At 46.8% G+C, this 24,008-nt stretch overlaps 1 protein-coding gene across 3 annotated transcripts in view; it reads right to left on the bottom strand.

Annotated features, from left to right (window-relative positions):
• Iqsec2 (IQ motif and Sec7 domain ArfGEF 2) overlaps positions 1-22,988 on the bottom strand; it is a 78,826-nt gene extending 55,838 nt beyond the window's left edge. For all 3 annotated transcript variants that reach the window (XM_050131215.1, XM_050131210.1, XM_050131214.1), the window contains exons 1-2: positions 22,138-22,988; positions 3,128-3,157 (exon numbers count right to left, since the gene is read on the bottom strand). In XM_050131215.1, the coding sequence (XP_049987172.1) occupies positions 3,128-3,157; positions 22,138-22,844 (737 nt within the window). In that variant the 5' untranslated portion in view covers positions 22,845-22,988. The remainder of the gene's footprint in view (positions 1-3,127; positions 3,158-22,137) is intronic.
• Between the last annotated feature and the right edge of the window lie 1,020 nt (positions 22,989-24,008).

The raw sequence follows: 24,008 nt of genomic DNA, 5'->3' as shown, positions 1-24,008 counted from the left end.
CCTGCAGCCCATAGGCTGCCTACACCCCAGGATAGCTATAACTGGTGCCAACACAAAATTATGGACTTACTTAAAACAGAAGATTGGTTGTGCATGTGTTTGTAGATGATATGTGTGCATATGGGTACACAAGGACGTGTGTATGTGTGTGTGTGTGTGTGTGTGTGTGTGTGAAGGCCAGAGGCAGATAACAGATGTCTTCTTCAATTGCTCTTCTCTATTTTGAGACAGGGCCTCTCACTGATTTGTTAGGATGGCTGGCCAGCAAGCTCCAGGGATCTGTCTCCCTAGCACTGTGCTTACCAGACCACGCCATCATGCTCAGCTTTTTATATGGCTTCTAGGCATCTGCCTGAGGCCCTCACGCTTACATAGCATGCACTTAAGCAAATGTGCCATCTCCCCAGCTGCTATTATGAGATTTTTTGCATTGTTTTGTAGACACCAGTTTACACAGTTCTCGTGTGCGAACTTTGTAGATGACAGCATCATGTCATACAGTCACAAGGCTGGACGTGCCTGAAGAGATCTGTGATGCATTCTTGACCCAATGAGGGTTCTGACCTCTAGAAGTTGTTCTTTCCTGCCGACATCTGTTTTAGTCCAACTGACTGGACCATGGCTTTAAACACGCCCCTTGCTGTCCTACTCATGTTGATTCTATACCCAGGGACTCTCCGTATGTGGAATCAGTCCTGTGCAGCCCTGCCTGCTTCGACATCGCCTGCTCCAAGAAACACTCCCTAACTGTAGTGAACTTGAGAAGTTACATGTGGGGTCTGAGAGTATCCTCAGAGAGCCCCATCCAACTATGGTTCCAAAAGACCTTGTTGTATATGTGCTATTGCTATAGACTCTTTGGCTGCCCTGTAGCAACTACTGTAGTCTGAGTTTGATCTACCTGCTGATTCCTCAACACTTCTATAGCCTCCTTGACTAGGAACCCAGCATACATGCCAGGAAGCAGATGTGAGTAAAATCAACACCAACTTCAGAATCAGAGAGTCCAGGATATGAATCAGAGAAATTCCACCCTATGCCAGTGATCTTCTCTCCCTGGGTGAGGCACTGACTCTCTTGGGATCTCCTCTTCCTCGTTTATCTTTGTTTTGTTTTTGAGACAAGGTCTCACTATGTAGCTCTGCCTGTCCTAGAACTCTCTCGTAGACCAGGCTGGCCTCAAACTCATAGCAATTCAACTGTCTCTGCCTCCCAACTTCTGGGATTAAAGAGGAGCACCACCACTGCCCGGCTCCTTTCCGTCATTTGTAAATCGGACATCGTAATCCATGCCTAATGCAGCTGCTGTGAGCTTTAAAAGATCATATTTAGAGTGATTAGTATCTGAAGAATCAATGATATTTATTATGATTACTAATATTTGGATGGTGATCATCATCTACAAAGCTGTCAAGAAGGCCTATAGTGACAGTATAGGCAGCAATCTGGGCTTGGGGCCAAGCAGACTGGAGTTTGAATCCTGGCTTGTTTCCTCAACTGGAAAACACAGACGATAAGGCCAGCGCAAGTTCCATCCACAGTGTCACTGGGTGGATCAAATAAAACAAATCCTTGACAAATTCTGTAAGTTATAAAGGCCCAACATATGCCGTCATGTGAGTCATGATTATGGCTATTATTAAATACCATGAGCTAAAGGTTCCAGGAACTCCCCAGATGGGAGGAGCTGACATCTAGAGATGTGCTCAGTCTGGTTCCTCAACAAGTTAGCAGGCACATCCACAGAGACGCCTATGGAAGGCCTGGGCCTGAGGTCATACCGGGTGCCTTTCTCCAAACCCACAAGAAGGACATTGAGATCCTATGTCCTTTCTTAGAGAAGTGCCCTCCTAAGTGCTAGAACAAGCTGTGCCTGGCTATGCTCCTTGGCAGCATGCAAGGATTAATTGTGTGCCATCAAAGACCTTTTGCCCAGACACCAGGGCTGACTATATCCATCACGTTCTCACTGATTCAATGCTGGCCTCAGTATGTATCTCCCCCGCCACACACACAGCCCTCCTCTTGGACCTGGGCACCAATGTGGTCACTCCAGACCTCCTGCAAGAGATGCTAGGACAGACTTCAAAATGCACAGGCAACTTCTGAGCCAGCCCGCTAACCTGCATGGCAGGAACTGTGCTGTTCCACATGGTTGGCCAAGCTGTACCCCGCCCAAGGGTTTACAGTTGAGAGGCAGTGAGTGGGGGGTTGCGCCCCATTTGTGCTGTGTTCACCAACCCGGAAAGCCTGGTGAGCGAGGTTCACAAGAAAGGGCCCATTCTTCCAACGGATCCATTCAGAAGGAAGAAGCGGTCCTTAAGCGAACCATTTCTACTCATGACAAAAATGCCATGTTTACTAGTGCAGGCTGGAGAGCACTGGCTACCCCATTGTGTGCCTCTACTGCCTGGGCCCATCTCATTTCAAAATCCATACTTCCCAGTCCCGGTGCTAAGATTGGACCACACCCTGAACCCCTCACCATCCCCACATTATCCCTGTTTTTGATACTTCTGCCTTAGTGGGGTTTCTGACAGGTGAGGGCCAGAGGAATGCACAAAGAGCTCCGGTCTTAGTCCCGCTTTACTTCTGCTCCCTTAGCTGGTAACCTTTAAACCTTACCAGAGCTTACAAACTTTAACCAAGCATGCAAGAAAAAAATGTTTCCCTGTCATCATATATGTTAATTCTAACATCTAGAACGTGTCATATCTAAAGTCAATCTAAGGGCCATTACTTGAGACTGGCAGAATTCAGGATAGAGAGGGAAAATAAGACCAGGCAAGCCTAGCATCCATTGATCCCTTCTTTCCTGGAAAAAGGAAATAGAAAACTTCCTGGGTCTGGAGCTGACCGAGATCAGCCTCTTACATGGCCCTGCACTGAACAGCAAAGCTCTCAAGTCCCCTGGACCACAAAGACTGAGTAACGGTCTTTAACACCATGTCTATGCCTGCCATGTTCTCCCTGTCCTCCCATCCATTCCACACCGCTTCTAATACCAATGGGGAAAGAACCCTGCCATTGACCCCTGCCCATGGATCCCAAAGTAATAACCAGAAAACCCCTCCACCCCAAGCCCAGCCCCATCCCCCAAGTACTACTAAAGAAGCGAGGTACTGACCTGACTGTTCTGGAATTCTCACCATCAGATCTGCAAGAGAAACAGGAAATAAACAACAGTCAGTACAGGTGCACCACTCTTTCCCCTACCCTACCCTGAAGTCCAACATATGTCATGAAAGCACAGACGTGTTTCATTCACGTACAGAGAACAGCAAACGCAAAGGCCATGGCAGTGAGTGCTTAGTCAGCTGGAGCAACAGGGAGAAGGACTGGTTGGTTAGGTAAGCAAGGCAAGGGCCACTGGAGGGGTGTGAGGTCAAGGAGGGAGCAGCAGTCACAGTGAGTGGGCATCTCCCTGTCTCTGAGAAGCAGCCAGAGACAGCCAGGTTCAGATATTGTCTCTGCTATTTACCATCCCTGTGAGCTAGACAAGCTGCTTCATCTCTCTAAGTCTGAGCCTCAGTTTCCCTCAGTCCCCCAATAATACAAGATTGATCCTCACAGAGCTGTTGGGATGAGTAAGCTCTTTGGAACCGAGCAGGCAAATGCCACATATTATTAATAAGATACAAGAGGCTTTGCCAACTGCCTAGTCCGACCTGCCTATTTTCCAGTTGAAGAGAATGAAGCTGAGCGGGTAAATGAGTCAGCCGCTGTGCTCCTTTCTACTATGCTGGGCTGCCTTTTTCATTATGCATGGCCTCAGATGCAAAAGAAGGGTGAAATTGAATGGAGTGAAGGCCAGCTCTGAGGAAAGCCAGGAAATGAGCAAAACCAGGACCATTTTCCTCCCCCTCACTCTTCTTTGGGAAGAATGTTCATTGTACAGGCACACACTCCAGTACAAGCAGCTACATGGCTAGTATGTGTGCACATGCGCTTGTGTGGTGGAGGTAAGGACAGAGAAGCTGTTATACTGGGAGCAGAAGAAGAGAGAAAGGAGAATCAGGGACCCTGGAATTGGGAGAATATTGGGGCGTAGTCTTCCTCCCTCTTCACCCCACACCTCTGGTCCTCTCCCAGGCTGAACTGAAATGAAAAAGCACAGAGATAAACACATAAGACTCTGTCACCAGCTGAGAGAGCCAAGATACAATCTCAGGGTTTCTTTGGGGGGGCTGTGATCTATATGTACATTGAGAGGATGATTTTAGAAGAGCATCTGTTGAGAGAGTGAGCATGCATACACACACACACACACACACACACACACACACACACACACACTTACTCCAGCAAGGAAGGGCAAGTAAGCATCGAGGTGGTAAGTGAGTCTGACGGCTTCCTAGCCACATTATCCTGAAGAAGTCACCTTGCTATCTAGAACCTCAAAGTCTTCACTCAGTAAATGGGGCAGTGACAAGAAATCCTCCCTTCATGGAATGGCTTTGAGGCTCAAAGTGCCTGACACCTGGTGCCAATTTGTTGCCTTTTTGTCCCCTTAAAGGGATAGAAAAACCAAGGCCACAATACAACGTATTACAGTTATTCAAACTTTCCATCACACTATAGCAACAAGATGGCTTCTGGAATCCCAGCTTAGTTATTCTCAGGTATCAAGTCAAAGGAACCAAACTTGAATGACTCCCCAGCTGCCTACAGAATAGAAGCCAAAACCCTCAGCACCTCTAACACTAATCTCCTGCTCCAGGGAGGCTGGTCTACAAGCACACATTTATTCAGTTGGCTATACTGTAGGTTCTAACCTGGGAAGACAACTACCTACTCAAGGAGTTCAACTTCATCATTATCATCATGAACCATCATTGAGCATCTACTATGTACCAATTTCTAGTATCTCTGCTTCCAAAGCATTCCTCGGATGTGTCACTGTTCTTAAGATGGCAGTGGGGTTAGGGGAAATGTTCAAGTCCTGAGGCAGAGTGTATTAGCTAATTCTCACATTAGACTGATTCTTCTTAGTTTGGGAGAACATAGCATCATAAGATCCACAGTGGGGGTGCATCCTACCTCACAGGCCTATCACTAAGCATTTCCTATGTGTATATGGGGAACAATAATGCTAGTCGGTTTTTGTCAATCTGACACAAACCTAGGCATGCTTGGGGAGAGAGAATCTTAATTGAGAAAATGCCTCCATAAAAATCGATCTATAGGCCAATAGGCATAGCCTATTGGGGGTGATGGCACTCCTGGGCAGGTGGTCCTGGGATGTATAGGAAAGCGGGTTGAGCAAGGCAGGGGAAGGAAGCCAGAAAACAGTGTTCCTTCATGGCTTCTGCTTCAGTTCCTGCCCTGACTTCCTTTAGTGATGGGCTGTGATGTAGAAGGGTAAACTGAAATAAACCGTTTCCTCCCCCAAAGGTCATGGTGTTCTATCACACCAACAGAAACTCTAGGAGAACGATCATCAATATCGTGCTAGCTGGATGTTTTTCCTCACCTGTAAAATGATGGAGCCGTGTTAGTTGCGTTCTAAGCAGTCTTTAGGCTTTGACATGTTTACTTAAATCCCAATGCTTGGGAGGCAGAGGCAGGTGGATCTCTGAGTTTGAGGCCACCAGCCTGGTCTACAGAGTGAGTTCCAGACAATCAGAGCTACAAAGAGAAACCCTGTCTTAAAAAAAACAAGCAAACAAACAAAAACCACAAAAATTACTTTCTTCAGAACTCCAAGGTTTATTGCTTTTATCAATTAGAGTCAGCTGTCCACATGTGGAACCAAAGACCCAGGAATCATACTCCACTACTTTTATTAAATTCAGTAGAAGGAAATGTCTGTCCATATGTCTGTCTGTCTATCTATCTGTATATATATACGCATGTGTGTATACACACACCCATATCAGCCCATATGTTCATACCCTGTTTGCATGCCTCCCTTTCTCCTTAGGCTAACTTTGGGCCTAATGAGCAGACTTGGATAATAAGACTACAAGCCCTAAAAGTAAGCTTAAGAAATCTGGACAGGGAATTGAGTCCCAGATACCTAGAGTATGGTCTAGAAGGGATGGGGTCCTAATGAGCATGGCTTCTTGACCCCATATACACTTGCTTGGTAGGGAGGGGGTCTTTGAAATTTAGGGCCCAGGCCTCTGTTTCTTGGTATAGTTCATGGTATTGGGATTTGTAATACACAGAGCCCAAGATCCTCTCCTCCTTTGGATTCCTTAGCTAGGTTCTGCTTTGGCAGTTTAGGGAGTAGGGATGCCCCAAGTGGCAAGCAAGGCCTTCAGGATGCAGCTAAACAAACACATTGATTCCCAGGCTATCCATTGAGGCATTTCATTTGTAACTCTTTTGGTATACTGATATTCACTTCTGAACAGCTTTTGCAAAAATTGTGCACTGAATGCATTCTTACATTAGAAAATCTAGGAACCCTTGGAAAAGGAAAGGAGAAAAAATGTGTGAAATCACATCGCAGAGGCAGCAACCACTCTGAACAGTTTCTATTCCTCACATTCTCTGCAGTTCTTTATGTAGCAGAAATGATTTTGCACTGTATGATTTCCATGGCTTTTTACATTACATGTTTGCCCATGTAACTGCATATTCGTCATGACCATTACTTTGATTTGTCAAGATGCAGTTAACCATCCTCTGAATGTAGTGGATGGACGTAGGTATATTTTCTCATTACTAAAATTGTGCTTGGTAGACTTTCTTTTCCACACAGCTTTAAAGCAACACTCGCCTTTTAGGAAACTAACCTTATAGGAGCAATTGCATCCAGCTTAGCTCTCTTTCTAGACTGTCACTCCTGCTAGCTAGGTCTGCTTTTACACTCACGCATTCATTCCATTAGCACACAGTCACTCTGTACTTCTATGAACCAGATCCCGAGCTAGGGCTATGGGAAAAAATGAGGCAGAGCTCCAGACCACCAGAAGATGATGTGTCAATCACGCTTTTCAAAAGGCAATTTCAGAACAGTGTGATTATGGCTGAGAGGGAAGGAAGAAGCGGATATCAAGGGAAAACAGAGAAGGGTCTCCTTAACCCACCCTATGGACATGAACATAAACTCTTTGAGGATATGGTCATGGAAGACGAATAAATATGAGTTGGTTAGAATAAGAAAGGGAATGTTCACTGAAACACAATGAGTTGAAGAAACTGATTTATCTGTTACTCCCCAAGTCCCACTAAAATGTAAGTAAATAAATTAAAAAAAGAAAAGAAAGATAAAGTCTGTGGTGTCGACCAGAAGGAACTATTCCACTTAGAAAACCCTTTCAGGGCTCATGATTTGGAGGTGCTGTACACCTCAGAAGGCAGAGTGAGGGATAAAGCTAAAAATAGTGATATGCAATTGCTGTCCTCAATGCTGTCCAGTCAGGGGCTCTCCACCTCCAGCGCCATCCCAGCAACGGGAGGCTTTGGATTTGAGAACACCAGGTGCAGTGGCAGACGGGGTAAAACAGAGCTAAAAGCAAAGGGATCTTCCTTGGGAAATAGTGGGACCCTGACTTCCTTCTACTCTCTGACTTCCGACAGCAAAATCGAGTGTGCGCGGCTTCTGTGCACCTGTCTAGTGTCACGGATGCTTTTCTTACTGCAAAGACACTTAAGGTAGGACTTCTGTTTTTATGGTGTATTTAGTTGTATTTTATGTGTATGAATGTTTTCTCTGCATGTAAGTGTACTGCGTTTGTGCTTGGAGCTAGCAGAGGCTAGAAGAGGAAGCTAGATCCCCTGGAACGGTAGTTGTGGGTGGTTATAAACTGCCTCGCAGGTGCTGGAAACTGAACTTGGGGCCTCTAAAAGACTAACAGGTGCTCTTAACTGCTGAGTCATCTCTCCAGTCCCCAGTTTAGGTATATTTTGCTTCATGTTAAATAAACCTTAATAGAATTCATTATTTTCAAAGGAAATGAAGTTCTAGGCAGTCAAAGCCTACACTATGATGCAAAGCTATGTGGGAGAGACCACCAACCTGGAAGGCAGATGGACAAAGAAAACAAACCAAAGAAGGAATTTGGAAGGAACAAAGACAATTGAAGAAATCTGGGAAGTGAAAAACAGTGAGAGCCAGAATAAAAATGTCAGTGCCATTAGAAAATAAAAGGTGAACAGATATCTTAGGAAACAAAGTAACGCAATAAAGAGGATGATGGAAGAGAAAAGATGAGAAAATTAGAGGATTAATTGAGGAATTCCTCCAACAATAGGGGTTCCAGAAATAGAAAATGGAGGAAACAGCGGGAAGGAAACGCTCAAAGACACAATATAAGAATGTTTCCCAGCACTGAAGGAATGAAAGGCCAGCAAGACAAACAACACAGAGACCCACATCGAGATATGTTGCTATGGGATTTCAGAACACTGAGGAATAAAAAAAGATGCTAAATGCTTCTACAGAAAAAAAAATACATTATGTATAAAAGATCTTTCTAGAGTGTTGTTGGTCATTAGTCTTTCTATAGTCCTTGTTCAACATAACTCTGGACAATCCTGGAATAAAAGGATGGTATTAGTGGTGGTGATGATGGCAAAGATCGAGTCACACTTATGACTAAATATCTGTCTATATTTATTATTTCTCTGAGATAAGATTTCACCAGGTAGTCCAGGCTGGCAAGGGAATCTTAGAAGGCATTTCTGCCTTCTAAATGCTGGGATTATAGGCATGTACAAGGCTATCACGTTTAAAATGTCTTGTTCCAGAACTAAAGAGGCAAAGATCACATTGTGTTTTTATCTTGAAGAAAACCAAGAGACCACAACCAAAGACTTAAAGACCAGGCAACAGTATATAAATTTTGCTTTATAATTGCTAGGAAGCACCCGGGAGCTTCACCCAAGGTATGCCTTCTTTAAATCCTAAACAGGTATTATATAATCATAATAAATATAATAAGCAGGTATTACTGGTCTTTATCATAGCCAAACTTACAATAACCCAAATAATAACAATAGTACTATTTATTATGTGGTTCTAATGGTCCAGGACTCATGCTAGCTCCCTAACATCTGTGCAAGGTAGCTGTTCTCATCGTACAGATACAGGAACTGAAGCTTGGAGGAGCAATGTGAATTACCCATAATCGCCCAGCCGATAAGCGGAGGATATGAGTTGAAAATCTTTGATTGCTTGGCTGTTTGAGACGGGATTTTGCTATGCAGTGCATACTTATGGGGAACTTGTGGTCCTCCTGCTTCTGCCTCCTGAGTCAGCATGTGTCATCCTACATGCTGACAACAAATGCCTTTAACTGCCACAACTTCTGCTCCTTTCTGTCACAGCAGAGCCAAGAGGCACTTCCTCTCCCATGTGGCCTGCAGACCTGATGTACCTTCCTCACCTGTCTCCCATCTCCCCGCCACACATGCCTAGCCCAAGGCACCTATACCAGGAACATTTAACGAGCACTTTTATTTCTTATTTATGCTTTAATTTAAGATTTATTTTTCTTTTGTGGGTAGGGTGTATTGCCTGTATATATGTCTATGCACCACGTGCATGCCTGGTATCATCAGCAGCCAGAAGAAAGGGTTGGATCCCCTGGAATTGGAGGCGCAGATGGTTGTGAGCCACCATGTGGGTGCTGGGAACTTAAGCCAGGTCCTCTGGAAGAGCAGCCAGTGCTCTTAACCCCTGAGCCATCCTTCCAGCCACAGCAAGCACATTTAGAAGAGACAGAAAAGGGGCTATCCAAAAAAGTGGGGGTAGGTACAGATATTACAGGTGAATGGAGGGACAGGAAAAAGGAACCGCCTCTATTGGCCTTACTTTGTCCCCTCTCTGCTGGAGGTTCAGCCATGATGGGAAAGTGTGGGTGAAAGGGGGAGCAACTAGAGCAAGCCTTACGTGTATAAGCCTAAACTTGGCCTCCACACCCCTTCCAGTGTTTTGGGGGATCATTTCTGGCTCACCTGCTTTCATTGCCTAAATAAAGAAGACAGGCTGCCCTTCAAGCACCTAGCCCATCCTGGAAAAGCCAGAAGCCTATCAAGTCACAGACAGGGCGCCCACGGAGGTAAAAGAGAGGCTTGAACGGAGCCAGAGCCCAAGTTCTGCAGCTGAGGCTCCTTGATGATATAGTCCAGGCAGGGGAGGTTAAGGGAAGGGATGCGCCAGGGCTGCTAGAGGAACGCTCATGACACTGGCTGGGGCCAACAGTAACGCAGGGTCAAAATGAGGTCATCCAAGCTTAGCTACTAGGAATGTGGAGTTACTGATAATTTCTAGTTCCAATCAGGCTCAGCTAGAGCCAAAGCCTATAACTCAAGAGCATAAATGTGCATCTCTCCCTTCAGTAAAACAAAAGGAAAGAAATAAGGTTATTAAATATGAACTCATACTTGTATCAGGAAAGACGATGGGAGAGAATGGCATCATCAGTGAGTAAGAGATTTCAACAAATTTCTGAAAGAAAAAAAATAAACAGAGGGCTGGGAGAGTTGAAGGAGAGCCAACCCTTGTAGGGGGGGTGTAGCTGAGGAGGGAGCCCACTGGGCCAGGAGGGCCTTACCCAGACTTAGCCTTGGCATGGACCAAGAGAAGGGTAAACATTACCACGGGGCAAAAGACAAGGGATAAAATGACACCAAACAAAACCCTTTCAGCCTAGAGAGATGGCTCAGCATGTGAAGGCGCCTGCTGTGCAAGCAAGCCTAAGAACATTTGCTCTAGACCTCGCGCAGTGGAAGGAGAGAACAGACTCTGAAACTGTGTTCTGACCTCCACACACGCACCGTGACATGAGAGTGCTTGGGCCCACATCCGCACGTATCACACACACAGAGTAATAAAAACAAAATTATCCCTGCCATCCTTGCCACCCTAAGTGCTGGACTCGGAACACAAGCTGCCTGGCATTCATGCACAGGCGAAATGTCACAGGGCTGCTGGAGAAAGGAATTAAACTATGAGGAATGGATTAGAGTATCTAATGACATTTTAGTGGCCCCAAATAAACTGCTTTTTATTTTGACATTTGAAGGACACCCATTATAACAATCATCTCCCTGTTAGATGACCAAATAAAACCAGAGAGCACACAAGCAATTCTGGATATACAAACATCTCAGTAAGAGTTTCTATTAACCCAGTCATAGTCTGTAAAGCAAAAAATAGAGAAAACCATCACAATTTGAGATGGGGAAGCAGTTCAGTGCTAAAAATAAATAAGATAAAAGAAATTTTAGCAAATGCTTTTGTCGATCCTCTTCCTTAATCCCCTCCCCGACCCCTCGCCACCCCGTTGCCCTCTTCACACCTCAGCTAGCCCTCCTTCAGCCTCCACGGCCCATGTATTCTGTTACCTTCTTTTGGTCTTCTTCCCACCCCCTCCCTCGAGACCTTTCTCACTCTTCATAGTCCCCTTTTCCTGACTTATACTCGTTCTCACATACATATGCATATATATGGCATGCATATGAGAGAAAACGTGTGAGATCTGCCTTTCTAGACCCGGGCTATTTTGTATGAATTCATAATTTTCAGTCCCATCCACTTTCCTGGGAATGTTATGATTCCATTTTTCTTTACAGCTAAATAAATTCCATTTGTACATGCATCACTTTTTCTTTACCCACTGATTTGTTGACAGCATGTATAAAAAGTCCCATAATTAAATCCATTACTCTGAGTACCATTTTTTTTAAATTAATGAAAATTAAATAGAAAAAAGATAATGTTTTAAGTGGCTAAGTGGGGGAAATAACGGTTAAAAGCATGCTACTTAGAAACATGAAGTCACGAGGCTGGTGAGATGGCACAGAGGTTTGGGGTGCTTGCCACCAGGACTAATGTCCTGACTCAATCCAAGGCAAAGCCGATTCTAAAGAGCTGGCCTTTGGCCTTTAAATGCTATACTATACAAAGAAATGATAAATGTTTGCATATAGCTTAATCCCCCTGATCTGATGATCACATATTGTATACCTATATTAAAATGCTACAGTGTACCTAATAAATATGTATAATTACTATGCCAATTAAAAATAAAATATAATATTGTATATACACACACTGCTTCGGTTTGTGCTGATTTGGTTTTCATTTTTTGTATTTGAGGTGAGGTCTTGACTATGTTGCCCAGGTTTGGTTCTGAAATCCTGTGCTTAAGAGATCCTCCTGCCTCAGCCTTCCAGCTGAGGTGGCTGCCACCTTGACTGACTGATAAAATTTTTAAAATTCTAAAATCAAGTCCCTTTTCTTTCTTGGGTTCTCTGTCTTCCACACTGTGCATACCAAGCAGAGAGTGTGATAGTTTTGCTAATTTGAGGTCCTAGTCTCTAGTGTTTGCTTCTGTTTAGAGCAGGAGCAAGAGAGGTCAAGTGCAGGGCTAGACACACTCTAAAGCAGTGGTTCTCAACATGTGGATCGTGACCCCTGTGGGGGTGGAATGACGCTTTCACAGGGGTCACATAGCAGATATCCTTCCTGCCTATCAGATATTTACATTACGATTCCTAACAGTAGCAAAATTATGGTTATGAGGTGGCAACGAAAATAATGTTATGATTGGGGGTCATCCCAGCACGAGGAGCTTTACTAACGGGCTGCAGCATTAGGAAGGTTGCGAACCACTGCTCTACACTAATACTTTGCCTCCCTCCAGAAATCCATACAGTTGTCTTTTCAACCAGATCAACCTGCACCACCTTCCGGTCCTCTGCAAATGTCACCATTACCATTCCAGCCCCTCCAGCCTTCCATTTACTCAACTATTTACATCCAGTAATTATTTATACCTGTCTGAGTCATGAAGGATTTAAGGTTACGTACTCCAAGATAAGGACAGACCAGAAATTGAACCAAAAAATAAGAACTCAGGAAGAGAGATGAACGGAGATGCTAGAGTTATATTTCAAGTTAACTGGTGACTGAGGCAGATACAATGAACTATGAAAGCTCCATATTAGCAAGGAGAAAATACACCATTTTCAGGAAAAGCGAAGCTTGGTTTAGCACTGGATTCTTCAAATCACTGTCCACAGAAGATTTTAGAAAGAGAACAAAAATGATTGTTTATTGAGTACAAACATCAGAGAGTGTAATTCAAATTACGTCGGTTAATCTTAAGCAGTAGGCATTATTATTGCATTTTAAAGACCAGGAACTAAAAGCTTATAAAACATAAAATGGCTTCACTGAGGTCATCTAGCACGTTGAGGCAGCGTTTATATTCAAACACAAGTCTGTCTTTCTTAGAAGCACAGGCCTCCTTTATATGAAAATTGAAACGGGGGCAGGGGGTGGCCAGGCCTGGCTGTCAAGCCAGAAATTGCCTTTGAGCTGCCTCAGATACATCAAACAAGTCCTAGCAAGACAAAAACCAGCAGCAAGAAGTTTGGTCCTGAGCTGGGTGGTGAAAAAGAAGAAAGAGTTCCTATCCCAGCTATGAATCAAGCACCTTGGTTTCTGAGGAGCCAAATCAGAGCAGGAGGCCAGTCCACCATTCATTCAAACAAGAGCCCCTTTAAGAGATGAATCCTTTCTGTTGCTTCATCCCCAACAAGCCACCCAATCTCTTGGAGTCCTAGTTTCTTCTTTCTTTCATTTGGGTTTTCTATAAGTAGAACACAAAACACTCCTAAGATTTTAGAGCAGGAAGCAGCACATTCAACGAAAGCTGCTGCGTTGAGCTTGGGCGTTAGCACTGGGGCGACTCCTCCAGTCAGAAGGCTAGCTTCCACACACACTTGCAGGGCCTTAAACAGTCTTTTGTCGCTTCTGGCCGCAATCTTCTCACCTGCAAAGCAAATCGCCTTCAGCTGCATACTTCAGGCCCTTCCAGCTCAAACGGTTGACATTTACAACCCTGCTGCTCATGAATGGCTGCTGTTCCTCTGAGCTCCTGCGGTGTGCAGCATTTCCTTCTAGGATGGCACTTGAGTTTATTGTCATCATCATTCTCTCGCCGGCACCCAAGTGTGCTGGCCTTTTCTTCTTCTTCTTCTTTTTTTTTTTAAAAATGAGATCTACTCTCTCAACACATTGTTTTCTTTTTAAAATTAGTTTCATTGTCTCCTTTCCTTTCCTTTCCTTTCCTTTCTTTTCTTTTTGCTTACAGGGCTGTGTAGCCTGGCAGTCCTGGAACTCCCTCTGTAGATGAGACTGGCCTAGAACTCAGAGATCTGTGCACCTCCTGAGTGCTGGGATTAAAGGCTCATTATATCATTTTCATACATGTACATTTTTATCGTTTGTTCATATTCACCCCCCTAGTGCACCCTCTTATTCTTCTCTCCTCCCTCCACTGGTCCCCTTCTCCCTCCAAATAGTCCCATTTCTGCGTCCTGTTATATATAATTACGTACATATCTGTTCCTCTGTGTGTGTTGTGTGTGGTCACGCCAGAGGTTGATGTGTCCACCTTATTCTTGAGACAGGTATCTCGTCGAATCTAGAACTCGCTGACTGCTTAGACTGAGTAGCTGGCAAGAGCCATGAACCCTATCTCTACCTCCCCAGCGCTGGGATTATAGGAGCGCACCAACACACCCAGCTTTTTTAGTGGGTGCTGAGAGGTCTATCTCAGGTCCTCATGATTGTAAACAAACATTTTACCCAGGAAGCCATCTCCCTGACTCATATGTATATAGAAATGTAGATTTCTGCATGTGGATGAGAAAAACATAAAATTTGTCTTTCTGAGTCTGGGTTATTATGCTTAGCATGATTTCCAGTTCTATTCATTTTTCTTACAAATGTCATTATTTATTATGTTTTTCAGTGCTGGGAATAAACTGAGTTCCTCGGATTCTTCCTCATGACCAATGTTTATTATTCTTCAGGGACTACAACAGAAAATGAACCCAGGGCCTTACACATATTAATCAGGGACGAGTCCCTAATGACAATAATTCGAACATGGTTATATAAAAGAAAACATTCGTTTGACTCAGAGAAGTGTGGTGCACTGTATCTTGGAATCCAGTAGACAATCATAAGGCCTGGAAGCAGTCATCTTAACCCTTTAAAAAGCATAAAATTCATACATTCTCACTGCAATGTTTATGTGCTAACTAAAAGAAAATAAAACCTATAGTCTAAAAAATCAGATTATGCTATAGAAATGTATCTTATATGAGTGAAGGGTACCTCTTAGATGACGGTGGTGATTAATTTATATCTAAAGCATCAGAAGAACAATCCTGATCAGCCGTGTAGCTCTGGCTTGTTTTGGATATGACGGGACTGTTTTCCTGTTGTTTGTTACACTTCGCCTCTAGGGGGCAGGGCAGTATCATTTATTCTTCTCTATGGACCGCTCTCTGCTTTTCCATCCTGATCAGGACCTTGATGAATATGAAGAGCATGCAGGAAAGTTTCTGACACACTGAGGGGTGGAGGTGAGGTAGGGGGATGGGGGTTAGTATGAATCATACTTGTTAGAAAATACAGTTTTATCTCCATATCCTGCTGAGGGAAAACTAAAAAATAAAAAACAGGTCCTGCAAGTGAAATGATGCTCATAGCCTCACATGAAGTCTACGTGCCAGAACATCCCACTCCCTTCAGAATCGCCCAGGCAGCACTCAGGGTTCCCAGGTCCCAAGAAGCTTCAGTTCCTAAGTATCTGAGAAGGGTTTCCTGTGTACGTGCTTTCAAGGGTCCGAAAAACTGAACACTTGGTGAGACGGTAGAGAGTAGGAGGAAACTAGACTACTTGGCAAACTATCCTTTCCTCAACAACCCCCCTCAAAGAGGAAATAAGACATCTAGTTCTCATTCTCCCCTGTGACCGATGCACATGATCCTGCCAGGGAATGAGCCAAAGAGGCCAAGTCTACTCCCACTCCCAAGATGCTGTGCCTGGCCTAGCGTAAAACCTCAGTAAAGACTGGATGGATACCAAAAAATGAAAGAAAGAGAGAAATAAATAAAAAAAAGAAGGAAAGAGAAAAGAGGAAAAGAAATGAAGAAAAGGTACCAGTAAACAACCCATCACTGGAATTGGGCAAACTGCATACAGAGAGGACTCCCTGGCTCACTCAGGAGAGAAGATTTTGCACCAAGAGTCAAGAATGTGGCGTGACACGGAATTGGCATGCTGGAAGGATGGTGATGAGCAAATCGGCCACTATACCTCTAAAGTCTTATCCGACTCGGCTTCTCTGTCATGTGTCGATTGGGAGACCACTGGGTGTAAGAAGAAGAAAAACCCAAGTCAAATGCCTCCAGGGAGCAAGAGGAAAAAGCCAAGAGGATTTTGAAGTTGACATTTCTCTCAACAGGAGTCCAGAATAAAGAAAAACGGAAGGACCTGGCCAATAGTTCACCAGGACTTAACCAGACATTCTTATGTCTATTCAGAATTGATTGAGCAGCTAACTACGTGCTATGTGATGTCTTTCCAAAGTCTTCACTCCTTTGTTATGCCCCCAGCACCAAGCACAGAATCGGCTCTATAATATGTACTCAATACATGTCAGTTAAGTCTGACTCCTTTTAGAGCAGTGGTTCTCAGCTTTCCTAACGCTGTGATCCTTGAATACAGTTCCTAATGTTGTGGTGACCCCCAACCAAAAAGGTATTTTAGTTGCTACTTCATAACTGTAATTTTGCTACTGTTAGGAACTGTAATACTATCAATATCTGACATGCAACACCAACAGGGACAAGACCCACAGGATGAGAACCACTGTTTTAGAGGCTAGTAGGAGGCACAAGATATAAACAACTAAGAAGATAGATAGAGTCAGACAGACAGTCAGACAGAGATGCTAGACTTGGGGTTAGAGAAATGGCTCAGTAGTTGATAGCTTTGGTTGCTCTTGCAGATGACCCCAGGTTTAATTTCCAGAACCCACAATCTGTAACTGTGATCCCGGGGATCCAAAGCCCTCTCTCTCATTCAGGCAAAACACCCGTACACATAAAATAAAAATTAAAGTTAAAAATAAAATAAAAAGGCTAAACTGAGCATCACAAAGGACCAACAAGGGCTGGAGAGATGGCTCGGTGGTTAGGAGTGCTTGAGGCTTTTCTAGAAGACTCAGGTTTGATTCCCAGCAACTCACACAGTAGTTCACAGCTTCAGTTCCCGGGAATCTAATAGCTTCTTTTGGCCTCCAGGGGCTCACATGTGGTACACATACATACACGCAGGCAAAAAGAGTCATACACATAAAATAAAATAAAAGTATTTGTTTTTAAATAAAGATAGGAGAGGTGTCAGCTAATTCAACTTAGACATAATAGTAAGCAACCGAGGAGAAGGGAAGGATATTAGCCAAGCCACAGAGGCCATCAGAAGGAAGGCCTGGGTGGGCTAATGAGACAATACAAGGCCAGGGTAACTCAAGCATGGTCTGTAGAAAAGAGATTTATAAAAATGAGAGAAGGGGAATCTGTGGACAGAAACAGAAAGACAACGAAAACATAGGAGCCAGACTGCAGACATGGCTTGGCTCCAGCTGATTTATCAGAGGCTTGACAGAAAAAGAGGAGTAATCTCTCAGGACACCATGGAAAAAATCAGGGGTGATTGTGAGAGGGAACCTCTGTGGGAGGAAAACCAGAGTCACACCTAAAGTTCATGTCTAACCCCCACCAACGGAAGGGAACAGCACACTGAAGGACTGGAAGCCACACAGCTCTAGGTCTCAGCCGGCTGTGTAACTCGCTGCTCCTCTCCGATCCCCACTTCCTCATCTGAAAGATGAGGAGAACAATAACACCCACCTGGCAAGGATTCTGGGGAAATGAGATAAGAAACAGGGCTGCCAGATGAGTAAGAATGCCAAGAATGCTACAGACCCTGGAGCCCAGCCGCTTGGGTTCCGTCTAGTTCTTCTGCAGTCCTGTCCCTTAGCCACTTAGGGACCTTGGCTATGTCACCTGAACTTCCTAGACCTTAGTTTCTTCCCCTGTAAAATGGAGTTAATAACAATTTACATGAAAGGATTCGTGTGAAAACAGAAAGAACGACTATATAGGAAGCACTTAGAATGAAGTGCCCAGCACACAGTAAATGCAGTAGGAAAATATTAGCTATTATTACATAAAGCTGCATAGAATAGTGCCTATTACACAGGAAGCTGAGATTCACTCAATCAATACCATGCTCCAGGCTTTACCAGGCCCCCAGCAAATGCAGAGGCCATAGTTGGTGGGGGTGGGCAGAGGAAGACCAGTCAGCAGACACCAAGTCTGAGGTCTTCCTTCTGGCACACATCTCAACTAGACACCAAGGGACTATGCCCAGCTGGTTCTTCAAAGCACCTTCCTCTACTGCCCAGATCCTCAAGCAGCAGCCTTGTCTGTCTTGATCCTTCTATCCTCTGAGAAACCCCACCCCTTCTGTTTACTCTGTCCTCCTCAGTACTGTGTCTGCGGCCTGACTAAGCCCGCAACCCTGTCTTCATGGCTGGTGGGAAGAGAGTTCTGCAAGTGCCAAGAGCATGGTGTTTGCTCAGCCTGGTGGCCCCTCCTGCTCTCTGAATACAGCCAAGAAATATTTGTGGATGACAACAACCCCATTCTTGCCCCAGATCCAGACAGAGAAGCAAGACTCCTAATTCTCATGAAATTCAACATTATCATTTTCTCCCACACCAGCATAATGCTCACAACACAGTGGAGGGGCAGTAAGCAGTTTCCCTCCTGAAAGGACGGAGAGACACCCTAGAAAAAGAATCCAGCATGCCAAAGGAGCCAGGCTTCCCCCGAGCCTCTCCCTGCGCTCACGCTCACTTGCTCGCGCTCTCTCTCTCTCTCTCTCTCTCTCTCTCTCTCTGTGTGTGTCTTTCTCTCTCTCTCTGGCCTCAGCTCCTGTAGACAGCATGCTGACACCTCACCACCTGCAGCCGACGATAGTTCAGCAGTGATGTGATAGACCACGCATCGCCCTGGGTGTCAAGAACAGCAGGCTGGCCTCTCTAGGTTCAGTATCCAAATGTGAGCCAGTCTGCAGGGTGGGTGGGGGCTGAGGATAGACAGTTACCACCATATTGGCTTCAGCCCACCACTGCATACAGCAGAGGTGGAGCTAGGCCCATGCAGACAATGTAGGAACACAGCTCTCTTCAGCATGGGTTACTCAGCAGTGGCTCCAAGCCTCTAGAAATCATTCATTCTAGGTGTCAGAACTAGCGGGGGGGGGGGTGTCAAACCAAGCTTAGTAACAAAAAAGATCTCTTTTAAAATCATGGCAGGAGGTGACAGTTCCATGTAAAAAGATAACCATCAGTCAGGATCAACAACTAGTAAGCAAACAACTAAATCCTCATGTGCCAGTGACCAGAAGGAGGTAGGGATTCATGTTGCTTTCTGTCACACTAGGAAGACCACACCCAGAGCACGCCAGAATAGATTTTGGCATCCTGGAACCTGTCCAGGAGAGCAGTATGAAAGGACATAGGAGTTCTGGGTATATGCTACGGATGTGGATGGAGGATACCCAAAGCAAAGAAGGCAAAGTTCACAGGAATACGCTGTGTACATTATGTTATCAGTGCGACCTCCGATACGACCACTTTACTTCTCTGAGCCCCCAGCTTCTTATGCTGTGACATGATGGTAGTGACAGGCGCACAGGGTGGTTGGGAGAACTGAGTCTTAGGCAGACTGAGCTCCCACCAAGCGCTTGACCCAGGCCCCCATTTCTCCCCAATTTGCCACCAGGGGGAGCCTGGGGCCCAGCAGAGCCCAGCCTGTAGCAGCTCTGCCTGTCCTCCCCCAATGCTGCAGCCCCAGCTGCTGAACTCCCACCCTGCCTGCCCGCGCTTCCAACAGCAGCCTTCTCACCCACTCCTTACAAACCCAGAACAGGCCTAGCAGGGGAGTCGCTTGCAGCAGTACTGGTTACTGCAATGGCTACAGGTTCTCCTGACACCCGGTGAGAAGGAAGATGGGAAAGAGGAAGGTAGCCGTCTATTCTCCCCCATCGACTCCTCCACTCACCCCAGACCCATCTCTTCTAGTTCAAAACCTGAAGATACCTAGGGCTTTCTCGGTTTTTCTGAGTTCAGTACCCCACCAGGTCCTGAGGCCAAGACTCCTAGGGGTTAAGCGCTAGGGAACAAGTAAGGTGCCTTTAAGATAGGCAGTTTTCGATTCTAGTCCCAGCTCCATTAGCAACTAGTAGCTTAACCTTGAATAAAGCCCCTTCGACTTGAAGCCTCAGTTTCTCCTTCTCTAAAATGGAGTTGCTGATGCTCTGCTGCGAAGCCCAAATGAAGTAATCACAGATAGGCAAGCAGTTAATACGTAGTTGAGAGACATTCAAAGTGCCATTTAAACCTCTTTATTAGCCCAGTAGGAAATGTGACGCAAGGGATTCCAACAAGCGACCTGGAAAGTGCACAAAAAAGAAGGAAGGCGTCCGAAGCAGGCCTGCAAGGGTGGCAGAAGGGCAAATGGGCTTCCAGCCAGCCAATAAATTCAGACCTATGTCTGCAGGATGGAGAATCTGAAAGCAACGGAATTCTGAAATTGAGGAAGATTCCGGTCTTTTCACTGGGCTTAATGCCAGAGTCAGGAACTACATGCTTCTTCCAGCTCTCTCGGACCCACTTTGGGCCTCGACTGGACGTGTCGGGCCAGCTACTACCCCCATCCCTTGAAGCAATCTACTGCATCACAACTGGCTAGGTTGAAAAGTTCTCTTGATTTTTATCTCAAATGTTCCCACTGTTCCTGGATCTGCTTCCTGAAGTCATATATAATGGGGCTGCTCCCTCCATCACAGGCCTGACCTCTCTAGAGAAGTCTGCAACCAGGTTCAAGGACCACAATGCCCCATCCAGTCTTTCTCTGCCCCCATTCTGGGGCTGTCCCTCCACCCCAACACTCAGCTAAGGGTGCACTGCAGTGGAGCCCAGCCAAGCCCTCAAGCTGCAGCTGCTGCTCCTGGGGCCCAGCCATCTCAACCCAGCACCCCAGCCTGCTGCCTCACCATGGGGGAGTTGCAGAGAGCTGTCTCCCGGCAGATTTCCTGAGGCAGAAGGCTTCCCCACCCCCAGCCCAGCCTCCAAGAGACACTCCACTAGTTGTGGCACATGGTAGGACCAGCTGAGCAGTGAGAGGAGGGGGAAGCCTGGCCATTTGCTAAAGGACTTCAGACTTGCTCTTTGGTGTGGCTAGGTTAGTAAGACACCCATTGAATCTCAGTTGGCACACCTTGCATTTAAAAGAAACATAGGGGAAATGATGGACTGATAGAAGAACGGACTCAGTCAAGGTCACAAAGCCAATCTGCAACAGAGCTGGAAGGGAAACCCAGTTCTTCTATCTCCCAGTTCAGTGTTCTTTCCACTGTAGCAGCAAAGCAAGAGGAGAGCCCTTAGGGCATCCCTGTGAGTCTTCATGCCCTTGACTCACAGCCTAATACATTTTCTCCCAACCAGCACACAATGGGATCTCTATGGGAAAAGTGGACCCTGCCCATGTCCCATCAACTCAGAAAATAGTCCTATCCTGTCTCGGACATACGTACAGACCCCAGCACCAGAACTGAAGCTGATCCAACAGATGGGAGAGCTACGGACTTCCCTTCCTGGTAGGGCTCTTTAAATGGGTGTTGTTTTTCTTGAAGGGTGGAGACCAGCTGGACTTTGAGAAACTAACCAAGGGCCTAGCTTCCATATTTGCTCCCCCATCTTTGCCACCATCACTCCCCCCGCTCCGTGCCAAGATGTGCTGCAGTTCCCCTCAGAGGGATATCTCAGCCATCAGAATCCATTCTGGTCCCCATCTGCCTCTAGACAAGACTAGACACCCCCTCCCCCCCAAAAAAAAAATCCCAAAAAGGTGTGTAGGAGTGTTTCTCTCCTTTGGGGCTTTGAGTTGATACCACCTCTGTCTAAAAAAAATATATCTAATCCATCCTCCAGAAAGGATATAGCCGGGGATTGAAGAAGTGGAGGGAGGTAGTGGGGATTGCTTTAGTCTCTAACTGTCTTGGTTCTGGAGGAAAAAAAAAAAAAAAAAGCAGCAGCCTGCGCTCATCTGCTCAAACCAGTGTGCAGTGGCTACCGAAAGCATTGTTAGTTGGTTGAGGAGGACCTGGCTTCTCCCGATTGGGACAGGAGAAGCAGGAAATGGAATCAGGCATGGGCTTCATATACTTTATCCGCCAGATAAGTTGGAGAGGAATCTAGAGGGAAAGGGAAGGGTGGGGTGAGGGTTGCAAACACATTTCTTACTTTCTCTGGAGGGTTGTAGCCGGGCTGGTGCTGGTACTGGTGCTGTGACCTCCGGCCGCGCCAGGGCTGGAGCTTCTGGATGCGCCACGGCTCAACTGGCCCCGCTCCCGCGGTGGCCGCTGCCCCACGCCCACCGCAGAGGAATAGCCGGCTTCCTTCTCGCGGCCCGGGTGCGCTGGCCCAGCCTCCCTCCCGCCACGCTCGCGACCCAGGGCTGGGTTCTCGTGGTGCAGGTGGCACTGGGCCACGTCGCGCTCGCGGGCTGTGTAGCCGGTAGTGTCCTGGAGCTGATAGGAGGCTTCTCGTTCCTTGTCCCGATAGATAGCTTCCCGGTTCTGGTAGGCGCCATCCCGGTTCGGGTAGCCCACGTCCCGGGACGCCTGGTGGAACTGGCTCTCCCGCAGCTCGCGGTGGTGGAACTGGGTCTCGCGCAGGTTCTGGTACTGGCTCTCGCGGCCAGGGCTATCCCGCGCGCCAAGGGGGTCCCGGTGCAGTTCCCCGCGGTGCAGCTGGCTCTCCTCCCGCAGGTCGCGGTTCTCCTGGGTGAGCTGGTCCAACTGGCCCTCCAGCTCTTCGATTCGCCGCCGCTGGGTCTCCAACAGCTGCTGCTGACTCTCGATGATATTGTTCAGCTCCAGCAGGTACTCCACCGCCCGGTTGGGGCTCTCAGATCCCGGGCCACCCGGGGGACCGGACCCCGCCTCCATCCTGGCGGCCCAGGGACAGGGGAATGGGCAAGAGAGCCCAGTCCCCGCTCGCTCACGGCGCCACCCTCCCCCGGGCCCAGCCGGGGGAGGGGGCCGGCGGGACGCGAGGGCGCGCACCGGGCTCGGCGGCCCGGGGGCCCTAGGGGGCCCGGGAGACAGCGCTGGGGCCGGCGGCACGGGGCGCAGGAGCTGAGGCTGCTGCCGCCGCCGCCGTCACCGCCACCACCACCACCAGGGCTAGGAAGGACGCGGCCCACGGCGCTCCGCCCGCTGCGGAGTCACTGCGCAGCGCGGCCGCGCGGGACCGCCCCGGCTGCCCGGCCCGCCCCCCGCCCCTGCCCCCACCCATCTCTTCCGACCCGCCCCCGCGCGCCCCACCTGCAGTAGCCACCAGCACCCGAGCTGGACCAGTCCCAAGACACTGGCACCTCAGCTGGTGGCCAGCCTTAGCTCAGTCTGTAGGAGATATCTCCATTTGGGCCGTCCTGGGGGCTTCACCTAACAGTCTAACGAAGCCCTCCAACCTATTCTAATGTGCGCTGGTCAGGCCCAAGATCCAAACCATCAGAGCACCCATCCCAGGCAGTCTCAAGACTTGGCCAACTCAGACTTCTATACTTCTAGTCTGCCAACCCCAAATAATATCCCATTCCCTATCCTTCCAGCCCCATGACAATCTCTTGATTTTTTCATTCCAACTTGTCTATAGACCATTCCTCCATCCCTGTCCTTCTGTATTTCTCTAGCTCTGTGATCTTACAGCCCACCCAGTCTGTAGTTCCCTATCCCAGGCAGCCCCTGGAATTCTACTCCTACTCCCACCGCCACCACCGCCACCACCATCACCACCACCATCGCCACACATGGAACTTCATAGGTGTTTACCTCCAGTCAGCCTCTAAATTCTCCATCCAGATCAATGCTCATATTCCCAACCCTAGGATTCCCCATGTTAGCCAGTCACTTCTGACCAAGGCAACCTCAATATCATCCATTCCAAACAGTCGCTGGACTCCCCATCAGAGTCTGACTTGATTTCAAAGCATCTTTCTTCAACCATCATTTTCTATTCCCCATAGAAATGGTATTTTCATTCATTCCATTATTGCCAGCCAATGAAGTTTTATCTGTCCATCAAGACAAATAAAATATTCACCATGGGTC

Source organism: Alexandromys fortis, unplaced genomic scaffold (assembly GCF_014885135.2).
Source record: "Alexandromys fortis isolate MF-2015 unplaced genomic scaffold, M_Fortis_MF-2015_v1.1 scaffold_373, whole genome shotgun sequence".
NCBI lineage: Eukaryota > Metazoa > Chordata > Mammalia > Rodentia > Cricetidae > Alexandromys > Alexandromys fortis.
The sequence above is the reverse complement of the archived record's forward strand: the minus strand, read 5'-3'. Positions and strand labels throughout refer to the sequence as shown.